The 18129-nt window shown below is 39.7% G+C and overlaps 1 protein-coding gene across 9 annotated transcripts in view; it reads left to right on the top strand.

Moving 5' to 3' along the window:
* The window catches only part of LOC107159539 (serpin B9-like), a 114127-nt gene that overhangs the window by 90643 nt on the left and 5355 nt on the right, over positions 1 to 18129 (top strand). For 5 of the 9 annotated variants that reach the window (XM_048800491.1, XM_015506120.2, XM_015506122.2 and 2 more), the window contains 3 exons: positions 448 to 590; positions 1701 to 1856; positions 2433 to 4080. In XM_048800491.1, coding sequence (XP_048656448.1) covers positions 448 to 590; positions 1701 to 1856; positions 2433 to 2837 — 704 coding nt within the window. In that variant the 3' untranslated portion in view covers positions 2838 to 4080. Of the gene's footprint in view, positions 1 to 447; positions 591 to 1252; positions 1303 to 1700; positions 1857 to 2432; positions 4081 to 18129 lie in introns of those variants that run through there. The other 4 variants (XM_048800489.1, XM_048800494.1, XM_048800490.1 and 1 more) reach the window with 4 other exon arrangements.

Raw genomic sequence — 18129 nt, 5'->3', positions numbered from 1 at the left:
CTTCCAATAGTTTCCAGAAACTCCTCCTGTGCCCCTTGTGTGGAGCCGTCCATTCCGGCTGCCTCTGGAATGTTGCCAGGTAGCTGTACAGTGTTAGAACTGGGCCTGACCACAGGGCCTTGGACCTGACACTGCTCTTACCCACAGCAGGTAACATCAGCTCCTACCCAGCCCCTCTCTCCTTTCCTACTTGTCTTCTCCAACCTGGTGTCAAGTTTCTGCTTTGTCCCAACCTGCTTTCCTCCAGTGACTTAGAAGTCTTTCACCATCTTCAACTTGGTGGCTCTTCTAGTGTCTGTCATAACTGAGATTTTTGACTTTTATACATATCATCCAAACTCAGCACATTTGAAAACAGAATATTTGGATCTCCAAGACATCGTTCTCATGCTTATTCACCACGTATTCAGAAAAAGCAACTGACAGAGTTTGTGCTTGTTTTGAAAGGTAAAATTCCAGACTTGCTACCAATGAACTCTATTGATAAGCAGGCCAGGCTGGTTCTTGTCAATGCCATCTACTTCAAAGGAACATGGAATGAGCCATTTGTCAAATCATGCACGTGTGAAATGCCTTTTAAAATAAACCAGGTAAGGAAAAACTTAAAAAAAAAAATCATGCTTGTCTGATGAAAAAATTCAATAGAAAAAGTTAACTTCATAAGGTATAAGTGGTTAAAAATAATTTCAAACTTAACATCTATCTGAATGAATTTTTAATTTATTAGAAAAATTCATATGAATAAATAATTTCTTATCTATTATGATTTGCATCTTATTACCTTTAACTGCTTTTGATTAAGTCTCATGCATATATTGGTTTAACCTCATTCTGAAAACAAAGAATTTCTGTATACATAAGTTACCTAGATTGAAAGCAAAACAATGTGATATATATATATATATATATATATATATATATATAATATTATATTATATACACATATATATCTCACACATAAGGCAAGGTACAAAGAGGGAATATGATGTCACATTTCTATAATCGTGGTTTTGTTTTTGTGATATTTGCAGTGCTGTTGATCAACCCCAGGACTTGTGCATGTTAATCAAACCCTGAATCACCATGCTACAACCCAGCCTTTTATTTATTTTTGTTTTTAATTTTTTTGGTACCAGGGATTGAACTCAGGGACACTCAATCCTTGAGCCACATCCCCAACCCTATTTTGTGCTTTATTTAAAGACAGAGTCTCACTGAGTTGCTTAGTGCCTCAGCATTGCTGAGGCTGGCTTTGAACTCATGATCGTCCTGCCTCAGCATCTCGAGCCTCTGGGATTACAGGCATGTACCACCATAACCAGCCATTCCAGCCTTTTAATCAATTATTTTAAAAATTAAAATAAACTTTCATTTGAATTGTCGTTAGTACTAACTTATCATTATTAATTCAGCATCTGTTGCTTTCTACTATTAAAAATGAGTGGCAAAGGCCTTTGTTGACTGTGAGGTATAACTTCAATTAAAGTAGAAATGAGAGTAGTTTGCCAAATTCGTTAATACCTTAAAATATAATTTAATGCAATGAGGAAACTTGTATGCATTAAGCCCTCCCCTTTATAAGGTATGTTTCAGATAACTATTTATTAATTTCTAGCAGCCGCTGGACCACAGCAGGGTTGAATTTTCTTGTCTCTTTTTGTACTATTTTAAATTTGTGCTCATCTGTTCATTCTTCTCAGAAGGAGGAAAGACCCATGCAGATGATGTGTCGGGAAGCCTATTTTAACATCGGCTACGTGAATGAGGTGCAGACACAGGTGTTGGAGCTGCCCTACGCCGACAAGGAGCTGAGCATGATCATTCTGCTCCCGGACGATGGTGTGGATCTCAGCTCGGTGAGTCAGGAGGGGCTGCAGTCCTTTGCACTCAGAATTTCTGTGGGAGGATTCCAGTTATATCCTGTGCGCCTTTTCAACAAATCTCTAATCCATCAGCTTAAAATGGCCCATCCCTCTTCTTGCTTCCTTGTGGTATGATCCCTATATTGAGAAAGTCACCATCCTCTCAATAGGGGGGTAGTGCACTGTGATACCCTAAGAGATCTCTGTGCGCAGAGTGGCCTCCATGGGCTCTCCCTCTCTCCAGCTCCCTAACTATGATGAAGAACTAAGCCTCGTTCAAACCAACAAATACCACTAGATAAGCACCATCCACTGGGCGTGGACACTTGTCAGAATGAAACATCTACAGTGGATGGATAAGGAGGGGCTACCACAGTCTTCCTGCAGGGAAGTCACATATGGGATAGCACATGGGGTGGTGGACAGGTCAGAGCCCTCACAAGCTTCCGGGCAACTGAAGGAGCCGCCCATCCTGTGTGGACAGTCAACATGAAATGTTCATGCAAATGTCTGTGTGTCCGTCGATACCCACCATAGTCTGACTATGAACCTGTGATTCTGGTCTTTCAGGTGGAAAATAACCTGACTTTTGAGAAATTCATAGCCTGGACCGAGGCAGCCTCTTTGCAGAATACTGAAGTAGAAGTTCTCCTTCCAAAATTTAAACTGCAGGAGGATTATGAAATGAAGTCTGTGCTTCAGCGTTTGGGAATGGTCGATGTCTTTCAAGAGGGCCAGGCTGACTTCTCTGCCATGTCAACTGAGACAGACCTGTGTCTGTCCAAGGTTGTGCACAAGAGTGTCGTGGAGGTGAATGAAGAAGGCACTGAGGCTGCGGCAGCCACGGGCATAGTCATTGTGGCAGACTGCTCATCATGTTCACCAATGTTCTGTGCTGACCACCCCTTCCTTTTCTTCATCAGGCATAACCAAACCAACACTGTTCTGTTCTGTGGGAGGTTCTCATCTCCCTAAGAGTTGTACTTCCTCTGCATGGAGAGTTGTTCTCTTTCTGTGTCCCCAAGTTTCCTCTACAGTTTATAAGGATGGGCTTTTAGCTGAACAGGGTCCTAAGCCTTCTGAACAACTTACCAGTGTGATCTCATGATGCAGCACACTCAGCTGTCCCCATACTGCCCACTCGTTTGTACCACAGAACCAGGTCATGGCCAATAGGCTGTCCTGATTCCCTGTTGTATTAGGATGAGTGCAGTACAGATGCCTAGGATAGCTTGCAAACTTTCCCCAGATGGCCCCAAACACATTTCTCAGTCATTCCACATGCAATGCAATTCCACCTGCCTTAGCCTGAATGCCACAGTAGTAATAAATGCTGGTCTACTATTACTACTATTCTAGTTTAAACAAAAAAACTTTAATGCACATTTTAATTTTATCTTTCTTTGGCTTTCACCATTCCCCTGGTATATGCTAAGCACTGAATTAGACACTGGGGATACAAGGGGATAGAGTCATGGTCCTTTGACCCCTGCTTTTTTTATGTGGGTTCCCAATTCATATAGTGTTTATGACAACCAGATTGGATGGTTGTATAACTTTGAACTACTCTGTGATCCTCTTGCAGCCAGAACACCTTGCCTCATGGTATTGCATTGCTCTACCTCCTACCCCAATAGTTAAATGACATTCAGCCCTCAAAGTTAAAAAACAGTTCAAATGTCACCGTCTTCAAGACATTTTCCTATTCTCCATAATCAGATATACATCTTTGAACTTTCACAATAACTGCCCTTGGTAGTTGCATTATTTATTTATTAACTGTCTGTATTCTTAGTTATGACTAGGCCTTAAACTCGCCAAGGCTTATGATTATGTCCTGCATGTGTTCATGCTATTTATAGTGCAATAATAAATAATTTGAGCATATAAGACCTCTGTAATGTGTGTTTTTTAAGTGGCTGAATATCAACAACTCTATTATTCCTCTTAGATATTTTTATCCCTACGACACTTGCATTTACACAGTCCAATGCCATCAAAATACGTTGTGCAAAGATAATGTACAAACATGAGTTTTACTGTCACCCAAATTTTCATTGCCTCAAAGAAAAACCCATATCCACTAAGCAGTAAATCTTTATCCCTTTCTCCCTCCAGCCACTGACAACCATGAATCTGCTTTTTGTGTCCATGGATTTACCTGTTCTGCATATTTCATGTAAATTGAATTATGAAATATATTACCTTTTGTGCCTGGCTTCTTCATTTAGTGTGATATGTTCTAGGTTGAGTCATTTTGTAGCATGTATCTGTATTTTAATCCTTTTTATGACTGAATAATATTCCAGTACCTGAATATGACACAATTGTTTTATTCACTCATCCAGTGGTGGGAATTTGGATTTTGCCCCCTTGTGGTTGTTTTTAATAGTGCTGCTATGAAAGTGCATGTATGTGAATTTGCTTGAATACCTATATACACTGTTTTGTGCATATACAGATTTAGGAATGAAATTGTTGGTCATAAGATAATTCTATTTAACATTTTTTGTGGGGGGGGGGCACTGGGGATTGAACTCAGGGGCACTCAAACAATGAACCACATCCTCAGACCTATTTTGTATTTTATTTAGAGACAGGGTCTCACGGAGTTGCTTAGAGCTTGCATTTGCTGAGGCTGGCTTTGAACTCTCAATCCTCCTGCCTCAGCCTCCTGAGCTGGTGGGATTACAGGCACGGTTTAACTTTTTGAAGAACCACCAACCATGTAACATTCCTACCAGCAATGTATGAGATTCCAATTTCTCTGCATATCTTTATTTCAAAATCATGAACACACTCATGGTGATTCTTTCCATGGTGTTGGATACTCTGCCTCATCCCTGGTCCAGTTCCCTGGAGCTGGCCAACCATGGATGGAGACTCTGCAACTGTGAGCCAAAAGGAAATCTCCTTCTCCTGGTCATTCTGGTCAGATATTTGGCCACAAGCAATGAAGAACTAACACAAATGTCACAGGTGATTGCAAAAAAACCAAGGATAAGTGGCCCAGCTACATTCCTGCTCGGGGGTGGGGTTGGGGGGACCCCCCCTCAGGTGAGCAGAATCAATAGTTTTCCATTGCTTTTAGGATAAAGATTAAGCTCCTTTTGGAAAGCTAACCAGGTAGTTCCTGATTTAACCTTTTCTCCTATCCCCCTTTGCCATTTCTCAATGTCAATCTTTTACTCTAGCCTCATAGAATTTTTTGCAGTTTCCAACTATTCCACGCTCTGCCTTTACTCTGGGGCTGTACAGTTGTGACCAATGATAGTTAGCTTCCCATTACTGTGACAAAGTACTTGTGATAATCAACATGAAAGGAGGAACCATTTATCGTGGGTCACAGTTTCAGAGGTTTCAGGCTTGGTTGGCCTCTTTGGTTGCTCTTGGGCCTGTGTCAGGACAGTTCATCATGGTGGCAGTAAGTGATGGAGCAAAGATGCTCACTCACTGTGGCCTGGAAAGCAAAGGAGGAGGTGGCTGGTGTCCTGAATATTCCCTTTCAAGACACACCACCCATGGCTTAACTTCCTCCACTAGGCCCCACCTCCAAAGGTTCCCCCTCCTCCCAGGAGCCCCTCAGGCTGGTGAATACACCTTCAACCCATGGACCTTGGTGGATATCCCAAATTCATACTCCAGCATCATCTTCTCCCTAGAAACCCCTCCTCCCTGCCCACAACCTATCACTGGCAAAACTTCACTAGTGTTTGCCAGGGTTAAAGACTCCTAAGAGCCCAGTGCAAAATGCAAATGAAAGGTCTCTTGTTCAGATTTCAGGATGTGGACCCTAGAATGTCAAATCAAGGGGACCACACAGGTGGTAGGCTCCTGAAGCAAGCTTCCCCTAGAAATTTCTATGAGTGTGGGGCAGGAGGGTTCTGAGACTGCCTCCTCTGTTAGCAAGCCACTGGCCTGTAATATAGTCTTAAGAACAAGTTCCTGTTAGTCCTCAAAGGGTGCTTGTGATAGTTTAACATTTCTATTAAATGCATGCATTGGATTATTTGTTAACCAAGCATAGCGGCTACTTCTTACCATCCATCATTAAGAACTTTGACAGTCTTTTCTAACTTCGACCCTTCGTTCACCATTCTGGAAAATTTTCTTTGGGGGTGATTTTTCTGTCATTTCTATCTTAGAAGAAAAGTTGAAGTCAAGAAAATCCATGTCCAAATGATGTTAATCCCCCGAAAGCAAAAAAAAAAGAAAAAGAAAAAAAAAAAAAACAGCCACAACTTGATTCCTGCTTTGGAGAGCACCCTGTTGGTTCCCACCCCCCAAAATCCTCAAATGGTCTTCAAACGATTGTAATGACAATGGGTCCCTTCCACCAAAATATTGCTGAAGCCATCATCTGGATTCTGGAATGTGAAGTCAAATTCAAATGGACTGCGAAAATGAAATCCACCACCTCCTCCACCACGGAAACCTTCTTTGCCACATTTGATACACGTGTCCCATTTTTAGCATTGGAAAAATTCCTCATATGCCTCAGCCACTTGTTTGAATTTTCTCTCTGCATCTTCTTTATTCTCAGGATTTTTTTTTTTCTGGATGCCACATTAGTGCCAGTTTCTGCTATGCCTTTTTGATACCCACGGGTGCGGCATGTGTCTGCACACCTAGAACTTCATAGCAACACATTCTGTTTTAACCCAATTGTTGGAATGAGTTTGAGGTTACCGCTGCAGGAAGTAAGAAGGACAACAGGAAGCAGTGGGCCCCCTTGGTCTCCTCAGGGCTCCTCCCACTTTTCTGTCCCTTCCTCCTCACCTGCCATCATCTATTTAATGAACTTGTGGACAACTTGGATAACTACAATTATTTGTATTATATACTAGAGTATTATGAATGTCCTAAATATTTTCTCATATCCTTTGTATTAAAAAAAATCCCTAAAAATGGTGTTGTTGAGATTAAAGTTGGGCATATTTTGAAGCTTCTTTCCAAGCTGGTCTCCAAAATGTTGTACTGATTTTTGCTCCCACATACACTACCATTTACTAACTGCTGCCTGCTTTTTTTATGAACTGAGATGCACAGTGTCCGCTCCTGGTCCTTATCTTGGACTCACAGTTCATGACCTGTTAAAGAAGCCATCCACAAAATAGCTCTTACTCAAAATTTACCAAGCTAGATCATGTTCCCCCCAGGACCACATTCATTTCAAGGAAGATGCTTTGCAAAGTGGATTTGGCAAAAAATAAATCTACAGAACTTCGCAGCTTGTACCTGCAAGTTTTTTCTTTTTTAATATTTACTCCTCTAATTTTAAAAATATATTGTTTCATTTTTATTGAGGTATAATTGATGTGATAAACTTCATATATTTAATATATACTGTCCCAAGCTGTCATGGGCTGTGTGTGGACTGTTGCACACACCAACCTCCTGAGGGCATAGGTCTGGCATTGCAAACTCCCTGTAAAACCTGCTCAGGGACTGATGGCCTGATGCAGGGGAACCTCCCCCTCCAGCTCTGCCTAAGATCTCACGCAGCCAAGATGTCAATCAATCTGCTGACCACAAGACATCACCAAGCAAGACTCTGCCCTTGAAACCTTACCCCTACGTTTAATATACCCCCTTAAAGAAAATACCGGAGACATTTGGTCTTTGTCTAGTTCAAGAACTCATGTGGACTAGATCTATCAGAGGCTTTGCTTTTGTAAATCTATTTCTGAGTGTTTGTGTTTTATTATTTGTTAATTATTGGACATATTAATATTTAGGGTGGCTTAATTATTTAAGATATTAAGATTTGGAGTGGCTATTTAGGGTGGCTTGGATTTCTCTGGGCAGAAGAATCCTCCAATGAGACGCTGGCCATCTTCCCCTTAAAAATATACAACTTAATGAATTGTGAACATTGTATACTCAGTAAAACCATCACCACCATCAAGAAAATGAGCACATTCATTACACTCAAAATAGTCCTATTTTGCAATTCTTCTTTCCATTTCTCCTTATCTCACTCCACTGCAGACATGTTTTTCCATTTTTTAGCATGTTCTTTACTTTATCAGAGTGTCATTTTGTAGTTTTATATATATATATGTGTGTGTGTGTGTGTGTGTGTGTGTGTGTCTGTGTTGTACATTGTTAGTCAGGTTTATTCCTAAGGATATTCTGCTTTTTGATGCTGTTATGAATGGTATTATTTTTTATTTCAGTTTCTGAGTATTTGTTGCTAGCATATAGAAATACAGTGTTTTTTGTATTTCAACCTTGTAAACTTGTTGAAGTCACTTAATAATGGCTTTTCAAAAGAGATTACATTGGATTTCCTATATAATTTTATCTTCAGCTAATAAAGACATATTTTCATCTTTATTTCCAATTTAAAATTCTCCCCCTAGACCCCCCCACCTGTTCTCTTTCTTTCTTTCTTTCTTTTTTTTTGCTTGATTGCACTGGGTAGAGCCTATAGCACAGCGCTCAGTCTTATAAATTATTTATGATGTTAGCTATTGTTTTTTAGTAGATGCTCTTTATCAGGTTGATGAAATTTCCTTCTATTTCTAGTTTGATGAGGGTTTTAAAATAAGAATGGATGTACAATTTTGTCAAATGCTATTTCTGTATCTTCAAGATGATCATATTTTCTTCCAGATTGGTAATACGATGAATTACATTGCTTAACCTTGTCATGCTTTACTAGGTCACTTTTTAATTTTGGTTTTGAGCAATTGTATTATGACATGCCTTGGAATATATTTCATCCTGTTTTCTGTGCTTGGGGATTGTTGAGTTTTGTGGATCAATAGGATTATAGTTTTATCAAATTTGGACATTTCAGTGATCATTTTTCAAAATATTTCTTCTGTCTCCCTTCTCCCTAAGGGATACCTATTACATACATATCAAGCTGCTTGAAATATTCCCATACTCCTTTCCCCTCTGGATAGTGGTACATTGTCAACAATTTAAGATTTAATTTGCTAATATACTGTCTTAAGAGGGTATAAGTAGTAAAAATTCCATGAAGAAATGGGGGAAATAATTGCTCAGTCCCAAGGGAAACACTACCTATGTTAACAGAAATACAAACATTCCTAATAGTTCTCTAGGGTTTGAGTAGGGCTTATCTGTGCCCTCTGGGATTCATGTTGAAATGTAATCCTCATTGTACAATATTAAGCAATGGGACGAGGTGGGACATTTAATAGGTGATTAGGCTCCAACCTAATAAACAAAGTAATTAATCCATTAAACCAAGTTAACTAAGGGTTAATGGGTTGAGAGTGGGTCCAATATAAAACCTGGTTTGGCCATGTGTCTAGTGTGCTCCTCGATTCTTGCCATGGATACTTTGCATTGCACTGGGACTCTGCCCTTAAGTCGGCCATTGCCCGGTAAAGACCCTTGAACCTGGACCAGAACTGTGAGCCAAAATGAACCTCTTTCCTTTATAATAAAAACCGTCTGTGGTATTGAAGATGAACTAAGTCATGGTACTCAGTTTCAATGGTGCTGAGGCACCTAAACAGTTCAACCATCAGGCCATCGTTGATCTTGGGGGCCAATGTTAGAACATGTCACTCTGTGAAAAGAAACAAATGAGGTACAAACACAAATGGAGGGTGTCTTCAATCTGTGGAACTGATCAGCCCTGAGAAAGGGTCTTTAGTTAATCAATCAAGTCTAGGTTTATCAATTCTGATTAAAGGACCTTGAATAAGACACATGAAAGAAGCAGTCACCTTAACAGGTAAAGGTGATAGGAAAAAAGACTCAGAGTCCAGGAAGAGGCTTCCCAAGTGCATGAGTGGGGGAGATGGGTCCATCAGTCTCAGTCTCACAGAGGTCGTACAGTCAGTCACCTGACATGTTAGAGAATGGATAAGTATTTTAACTCTGGGAAAATTTAGAATTCACCACAGAGATGAGGAAATAACCAGAACTCGTGTAGTTAAAAACAGATGTTAAAAAACTCAAAAGTAAAATAAGTTCTAAACCATTTTAAAACTAGGCAAAAGCATTTGAATGGGCATTTCTTAGAGAAAGATAGATAATAAGCTAAAAAGCGCATGAGAAGTTCGACATCATGACTCATCAGGAAACACAACTCAAAGCTGTGGTAAAATACCACATCATGACTCCTACATGACATGTTCTCAGTGGACAAATGCATTGAGAAAAAAAAAATGGAGTAGTGGTTCTAGGGTTTGGGGGAGATGGAGGAGGGAAATGAGTAGTCCATTTGCTTTTGAAGTAATGAAAATATTCTGGAGTTAGACAGTGGTGACAGTTGTACAGCTTTATGAATATCCTGAATTGTATGCTTTAAAGGGACAAATATTGTTAAACGAAAATTTTGAGATGGTGACACCCCTGAAATAAATGGTGTTATATAGCTGTGCAGGTTGTTAGCCTAGTCCTAGGGAAAATTCCCTAAGTCACCAGCAGCATTGCTAAGTAGCATCTGGAAAAATGTCCACTGGATCTAAGGATATTTTATAATAAAAATCCAGATAGCCGTAGGCACAGATTGGTGAAGGCGTTCCTGCACACGATGTCTGACAGGGTCACAGCATGGGGGATGCTGAGGCAAGGCCCTGCCATCTGGAAACTGGAACCATTAGGAATATTAAGTGTTTTGTTTATGATACTCATGATGTGGATAACAGGGCATATGTTAATCAATAATAAAAGGACATATTGCCTGAGATTGCAGGAAAATTCCCAAAATGAGACTAAGAATACAATGGAGACATGCCATGAGGTGTGTTTCAGTGTCTCTCAGGACACAAACAATGGTGTTATTCCTCAAACTTAAACAACAAGAAATATTTATCCCATGGTTAACAATTTACACTAGCCCCCACCAACCCCATCCTAAAGCCACAACCTGTACAATAGCCTAGCTACAGAAAAACAATTGCTGTGCCAACTGTACAAGGACCACCGTATGTAGCTTATGGTATCCCCTTGAGGACAAGAGGCTAATAAAAATACATTCCCCAACCAATAGACCCTCCTTTGCTTTATGCAGAAACTTATGATGAAAATGGAAAACACATAGTTAATATAAATGACGAATGGGTTGAGGTGTAAAGCCTGCCCTTTAGTTAAAGATTACAAAGACATAAGAATTGGTGTGCTTTGACCAAGGATCAAGGAAGTTCTTTAAGAAAGCAGCTGAATAGGTCATATGAAAAAAAAGGGAATTACCTTGGAAGTTAAAATAGAATAATGTAAAATTAACATAGATATATTTTAGAGGCACTTCAAAGTAGTAGGCTTTTAAATAATAGACTTTCACTACTTTAAGTGTGTTTTACTGGGATTTTAGTTTAGAAGTAAGAAAGCTTACCAATAATCATAAGTATGATTTAAAGTTAAAGGTTAATGAAATAATTATAGGTATGCTTTAAAGTTAGAAGGGAATAATAGGTCAGGAGTCATGTAGTCTAGTTGCATCCCCTAGCACCTAGTGATTGAGGTGAAAACCTAAAAGCTTAATCATAATTGACTAAGGTTACAGAAAAATACTTTGAACAATGCACTCAATATCTTAGGTAATCAATGTACGTCAGAAAAGATTGTAATTCTTGAAAATTATGTAAATAAAGAGAGTTTCAGGCTTTGAAGTTATCCATTATCTACCTGAAAAAAACACCTGCAAAAAAGGTACAAAAATAAAGGTCCCTCCAGAGGCAGCATGAGATGTCTTCTGGAGGTTGCTCCTAACTTGCAACCTGTCGTCCAGACTTTTCTTCTTTCCCCGATGCCACTCCTCCTTCAGGACCACCCTGGACCCTCACTCCCCCCCACTGGGGCTGGACCTCAGCAACAGATTAATTTCATGAACCCTACATTGGCTAGAGAGGAGAGGGACAGGACAACATGAAGTACACAGAGACCTGGGAGCGGAAGAGAATCTGTACGGACAAGTTTCTATAGTTTCTTGGTTGGTTGAGTCTATAAGCAGGATGGAATTTAGTCATGATGGCTAATCTTGAAAATATGGGAAAGGAATGTGAGGCAGTTTTACTTTTCTTTCTTGGTTAAGCTTAAAACTATCAGTTAAACTCTTACTTTTTCTTTCCTCCATCCTGCTGGTAACTTAATTCAGGATGTCTCAGAATACTTCTTTTCAATTTTATGATGTGCATGTTATATATTTAAAAGGTGTTATTTGATATTTATTTATTTATTTATTTTGGGGTACTGGGGATTTTAGCCAAGGGTGCTTAACCACTGAGCCACATCCCTAGCCCTTTTTATTTTTTGAGACAGGGGATCACTAGGTTGCTGAGGCTGGCTTTGAACTCTAGATCCTCCCACCTCTACATCCCTAGCTGCTGGGATTACAGGCATGGGCCAGAGAATAAAGATGTTATTAGAAAAAAAAAATTAAGGAGGACCTAGAGTTGGGGCCTCCTTAAAATTTTAAGAAAGTGTGCCTCTAAATGTTTGGTGGTAAACATCTGTCTTGCCTCACCCTAATTCTGGCCCTCAGGAGAGAACACTAATTTTCATTAATTTGAAACAGGTGGGGTAATCTGCTCATGGACAAGCTTCTGGGAAAGGTTCCCTGCTTCAGAGGAAAAGTCATTTGGTCTGTTCTCTTCCTGGGGACAACAACATGTCAACATGAAATATTTCCAATTGCTTCCAGCCTTGAGGAGAAAGCTGATACAAAAAAAGCACAGGGAAGAGTGTGGCTCTTGGATGACATGAACTACTAAATTAACTTGCTTAAAGTGGTCCCTGCTCTGCACCTCCTGATGAACACAAGTCATGTCCTGAGCCATTTGACTCAGTATCTGTTTCTCTCACATTGCTAGAGAAGAGTCGGGCTGATTATATACCAGCACCACAGCCTAAGCACCAGAAGTTGGAAAAGAGCTCAGTTGTTAAGAGTTAGGACACTTGTGTTCCCTATGAGGGTCCTGGACTAGTACTAATTAGTGGGGGAGGAGCTAGAACCAACAGTTTTAAAAAACATTTTTAAAACAATTATGAGTGGATAGAAAGCATACCAAAAAATATTACGAGTGAATAGAAATCATACCAAAAAATGGGTTTCTCTGTTGCAATTTCATACAAGCATATTCATATTTTCACTAGATCCACCCTACTTCTCAAATTCTCTTGTCACCCCATGCCATACCTCTGGTCCTATTCCCCTTTTCTATTAGTCCCTACTTTCATGTCTTTTTTTATTGCCCCCTACATTCCACATTCGATAGAAAAAAGTGAGATATTGCTTTTCTGAAATTAATTTATTTTGCTTAAAATGATGATCGCCAGTTTCATCCATTTTCCTGCAAATTAACTTATTTCGTTCTTTATGATTGAATAAACTCAGCCATATTTATGCACATATATGAATATATATGTGTGTATATATATATAATATTTTCTTTATCCATTCAACTGCTAACAGGCACCAAGGCTCATTCCATAACTTGGCTTTTGTGAACAGTGCTGGGATAAACATGGGGATGCAGCTGTCTCTGTACTATGCTGACTTTGATTCTTTCACATGCACACGCAGAAGAGGGACCTCGGCAACTGAATCATAACAGTAGTCCTACTTTTAGTTTCTGAGGAACCTCCCTGCCATCCCATCCTGATGGAGCTAATTTATATGCCCACCAACAGCCTGTAAGAGAAACAGACACATCCATCCAGCTGAATCCCTCCTTCCTGTCAGGCAGGAGGCTCACACTTACAGAACTTTCCTCCCCTAAAATGCCAGCCTCTCATTCTGCCTTTCTTTCTGGAAGCAGGAAAGCCCAGAGTTCTAGGTTTTGTGTCCTTCCCCAGCCCCAGCCTCTTCCTGTTGATTTATTAGTTTTTTCTTTCGGTTTCCCTGAGAATGCAGTGCACAACAGCTCCAGCTTGTGGCGAGGTGCTGAAGCACAAAGGGGTGGGTCACCAAGGCGAGGCCAGCGGCAGGAGGAGGGGATAGTGACCCATTCCTGAGAAGGCCCTATCCTGGCAGAGTCGCAGGTCACCCAGGACGCCTCCCCAGAAATTTCCTGCGGCCAAACAGGACTGATTAAAGATCTCTGCGAGTGCTGAGTCTCCAGGCTGAACCCGCCTGACCGCAACACCAGGGTCCTGGTCCTGCGATTCGGAGGTCCTTATCCTGTGGCGCTGCAAGTAGAAGAGGCCTTGGTGCAGAAGGTGGCAGGTGAGGGTTTCTCTGCGCGGGGCGGGGTTTAGCAGGGGAACCTGATGCAACCAAGTTTTGGAAACCCGATCCCCCAGCTGGGAGGTGGGATCCTGGAACATGGAATGTGAGCAAAACAAGAGAATCCCAGAAGGCAGGAGCTGGTTGGTCCCAGAGCAGCTCAGGGCAATTCCAAGAAGACAAAGATGCTGTACAGCCTCCTGGCTTCTCTGCTTGCCTCTTGCCTGCCCCTGGCTGGCCTTGGCCCTCATCCTGGTGGGGGTTCAAGCTCCAGCACAGCTCCCTCCTACTGGCCCTATTTTCTCACCTCTCTTCTCTCCTCAGAGAGTCACAGCATGACTTCTGCCTTACCTTTCACTGTGCTTTTAANTCCAGTCTCATGTCCACATTTTGTATTTAATTTTTATACTTTGATGACACACTGTATTTTTCTTTGCATAAATGTTCTTTCAATTAATGGGAGGATTCAGTGAGATAATTCATCTAAAGCAAATGTTCAACATGAGTTAGCTATTATTATCATAGTGATATCACAGTCTCAGGTGAAATTGCTTTTAGCTTTTAGTTTCCAATTGTGGTAAAATACACATATAAAATTTGCCATCTTAACACATTTACAGCCTGTAATTCAGTGGCATTTTGTTCTATTTTTGACAGATTTTCTTCTTAATAATCTATAAACTTGATGAAATAAATTTAGTTGCTTTTTATCTTTTTCCATGTTATAGGACACTGTGTATGGCATGAGAAATATAGCTGTTGAATATTTTTAGAAAAAAAAATCCCTCCAAAAATCATCTACAGCTTTCAAGAATCTTATCTTTTATTGTTTCTCCTTTGTATATCTGTATATTTAGATTCCTTGGGGGTAGCACTTTTTAAAATTAAAATAACTATTTAACTGATACCCAGAAACCTAAAGATTGTACATATTTACAGGGTAACTATTATGTGATGTTTTAATTCAGATGTACATTGTGTAATGTTCAAATCAGGTAAACATATCTATCATTTCAATCATTTATCATTTCTTTGTGGTGAAAGCATACAATATCTTTTCTTGCAATTCTTTGAAATGTACCCTACATTATCATTCTCTGTAGTCACACCTACTGTGCAGCAGCCACCAGAATCTCTTGCTCCTATCTGTAATTCAGTGACCATTGAGCAACTTTTACCCCTGTCCACATCTCTGTATATTCACTTGGTAATTCATAATTTACACTTTGATGAAAATAATTTAGCTTTCATTTATTAACAATTTATCTGTATGCATTTCTGTGTAATCAGTTTTTCACTTATAACTTGCCTTCTAGGTACTTTTAAATTTTTTTTCTTGCAGTTGCTGATTTCTGTCTATTTTGTGTAGACATGTGTGCTTTCCTTCAAAGAACCAGTTCTTAGGCTCATTGACCATTTTCTGTTTTTCCCTAAAATCCTTAGTAATTTTTCTGTACCTTTTTTAACATCATGAGTTGGAAATTTTGCTATTTCATTATTTCCTTGGCAATATGATAACAATTAATGCTGTTTTTACTTACGTTCTGGGAAATGTTATATTACCTTCTGGTAATATAACTTTTATTTTGATCATTTTCCAAATCATCTTTTACATAGTTAAAATAGTATTTCAAGAAATTCTTGAAATCATTTATTTAGAAAATGTTTGCAATAGTTACTTAATAGGTTAATTTCCATGATGTTGGTATTTTATTTGTAGTGTTATTTACATTTAGTTCCCTACGCTGAGGTCATTGAATATAAACTGTGTATTTTCTGTATTTCAGGTCAATTAAAACTTTTTTATGGCTTAATATGTGACACATTTTATGAAATATGAAGTATCATAAAATCTGTGTGTATATATAAATATATATAATCTCTATAGCATACTATTTTAAGTATTCTGTTTTTTTCATATTTATTACCCTGCTCATTTTTATACTTTGATTTCCTTTTGAAGGTTATCATTATGATTGCATTCCTGTCCAATTTTTTCATGGATTTTTAGTGTTTTGAACTACATGGTTTTTTGGGGAACAGTTATACAGGCAAGTTTTCCTCTATTTTTGATACATTTATGGTGTCCCTGGGATGCAAGACTTAACAATAGTCCCTTATCTGAACCTCTCTTGCCCTTTCATTTTTTTTCTATTGCTCATCTATAAACTATGCAGACAGCTCTGTGCAAGCAGAAGAGCCATATCTTTTACTTACCAGTTTCCTGGTCCCTCTATCCGCCTATCCCACCAGTGTCACATCTCAATTAGGAACTACTTCCTCACAAAGCATAATTTTATGCAGTATTTGAAGAAAAAAAAATGTTTGCAAATTCTAGTTAAGACTGAGATCAAAATTGATAGTTTTCTCTTGCTTTCCTTCACAGGCATTGTCTTTAAACACAGAAGAAGACATCCATAAGAACTTCCAGATGCTTCTCACCCAAGTGAACAAGCCTGGCTCAAAGTACTTGCTTACAACAGCCAACAGGCTCTTTGGAGAGAAGACCTGTGATTTCCTCTCAGTAAGTTGAGTCAGTAGAACAATAAAAGTCCTATTTAAAATACCTGGTGATATACAACCCAGAAGAGAGACCCTAGACACCAGGCAGGATGGCACACTTGGGAGGTTGAGGCAGAAGGATGGAGAGTTAGAGGCCAGCTTGGGCAACCTAGTGATACCCTTATCTCAAAAACAAAATGGCTGGCGCAGTGGCACATATACCAGAGGCTCAAGAGGCTGAGACAGGAGGATCATGAGTTCAAAGCCAGCCTCAGCAACATCAAGGAGCTAAGCAACTCAGTAAGACCCTGTCTCTAAATAAAATACAAAATTTGGCTGGCAATGTGACTCAGTGGTCGAGTGCACCTGAGTTCAATCCCCGTACCGAAAAAGAAATGGAAAAAAGAAAAAGAAACCAATGCCTAGGGACATAGCTGCTTGATAGAACATTTGCCTAGCGTGCTTCAGGCCCTGGGCTCAATCCCCAGTGCTTCAAAACAAGCAAACAATGAAACAAAACCTAGAGAAGTTGAGAAACTTATAGTAAATTTTTTATAGACCCCCAATTTTATAATCATACCTGTATTATTTCAAATTATACCATATCTAAATTTTATTTTCTTTCATGTATATATATCTCAGGTTATTCAGGGCTCAGGACATACTTCCTTTCAAATTTAGTTATTTCAACATCTAGTAGCTTAAGATGTGATCATGTTTAAAAGATCTGTGTGCTCTTTTTAATTTTAAAAAAGCATATAGATGGCATTGAGAATGTTTTGAAGCTCACTGACATTTTATTTAGTAACATGGCCTCACTGAACACTTTTCTCTCCAAAGACATTTAAGGAGTCCTGTCTTCAGTTCTACCATGCGGAGCTGGAGCTGCTGTCCTTTGCTGAAGCTACAGAGGAGTCCAGGGAGCATATAAACACCTGGGTCTCAAAAGAGACAAAAGGTCAGAATTATGACTCATTTGCCTCTCCTCCCACCCCAGCTCTGCCCTCTCCTCCCCTAGGCTAACTGTCTCCTCACTGCTAATGTCACTGGTGTTGCAGGAGGTCAGAGCAAGGTTGCCTGGCAGAACCTCATGGTGGGTGTGAACCTTAGTGGCTCACGGGAAATCTGATCAATGCTCAGGTTTTCAAAACCAGAGGATTAATGCTATCAGTTCTCCTGGAACCAGAGTGACTGATAAAAGTGTTAAAAAAAAAAAAAAAAAAAAACTCTTAGGCCAGATTTCCCATGTAATATTTTACATTAGAACATACTGTCACTGTCCTGTAATGTTCACATGGCAGCTGACTGTCCTCTCTGGGAGAAGATCAGTGGCCAGCTCTTCTCCAAGTCAGGCCCTTGGCCCTCTTCTTCCTGCGGTCAGTTTGGACTGCATTCCTCCCACTTTTACATATGAACCTCACTTCTACTGCTTCCTTCCTATCTCTCACTTAAGTGCCCTTCATGAGACTTGAGAAGCCTAGACTTCATTAGTCAACCACAGAGCCTGATGTTGAGCCACATGGCTGATTCATTGCACAGACTAAGAACACCGCCAAGATCAATGATGGTTTGATGTTTGAACCATTCAGATACTTGAACCACTAACAACAT

Source organism: Marmota marmota, unplaced genomic scaffold (assembly GCF_001458135.2).
Source record: "Marmota marmota marmota unplaced genomic scaffold, marMar, whole genome shotgun sequence".
In the NCBI taxonomy this organism is placed as follows: Eukaryota; Metazoa; Chordata; class Mammalia; order Rodentia; family Sciuridae; genus Marmota; species Marmota marmota.
The sequence above is the reverse complement of the archived record's forward strand: the minus strand, read 5'-3'. Positions and strand labels throughout refer to the sequence as shown.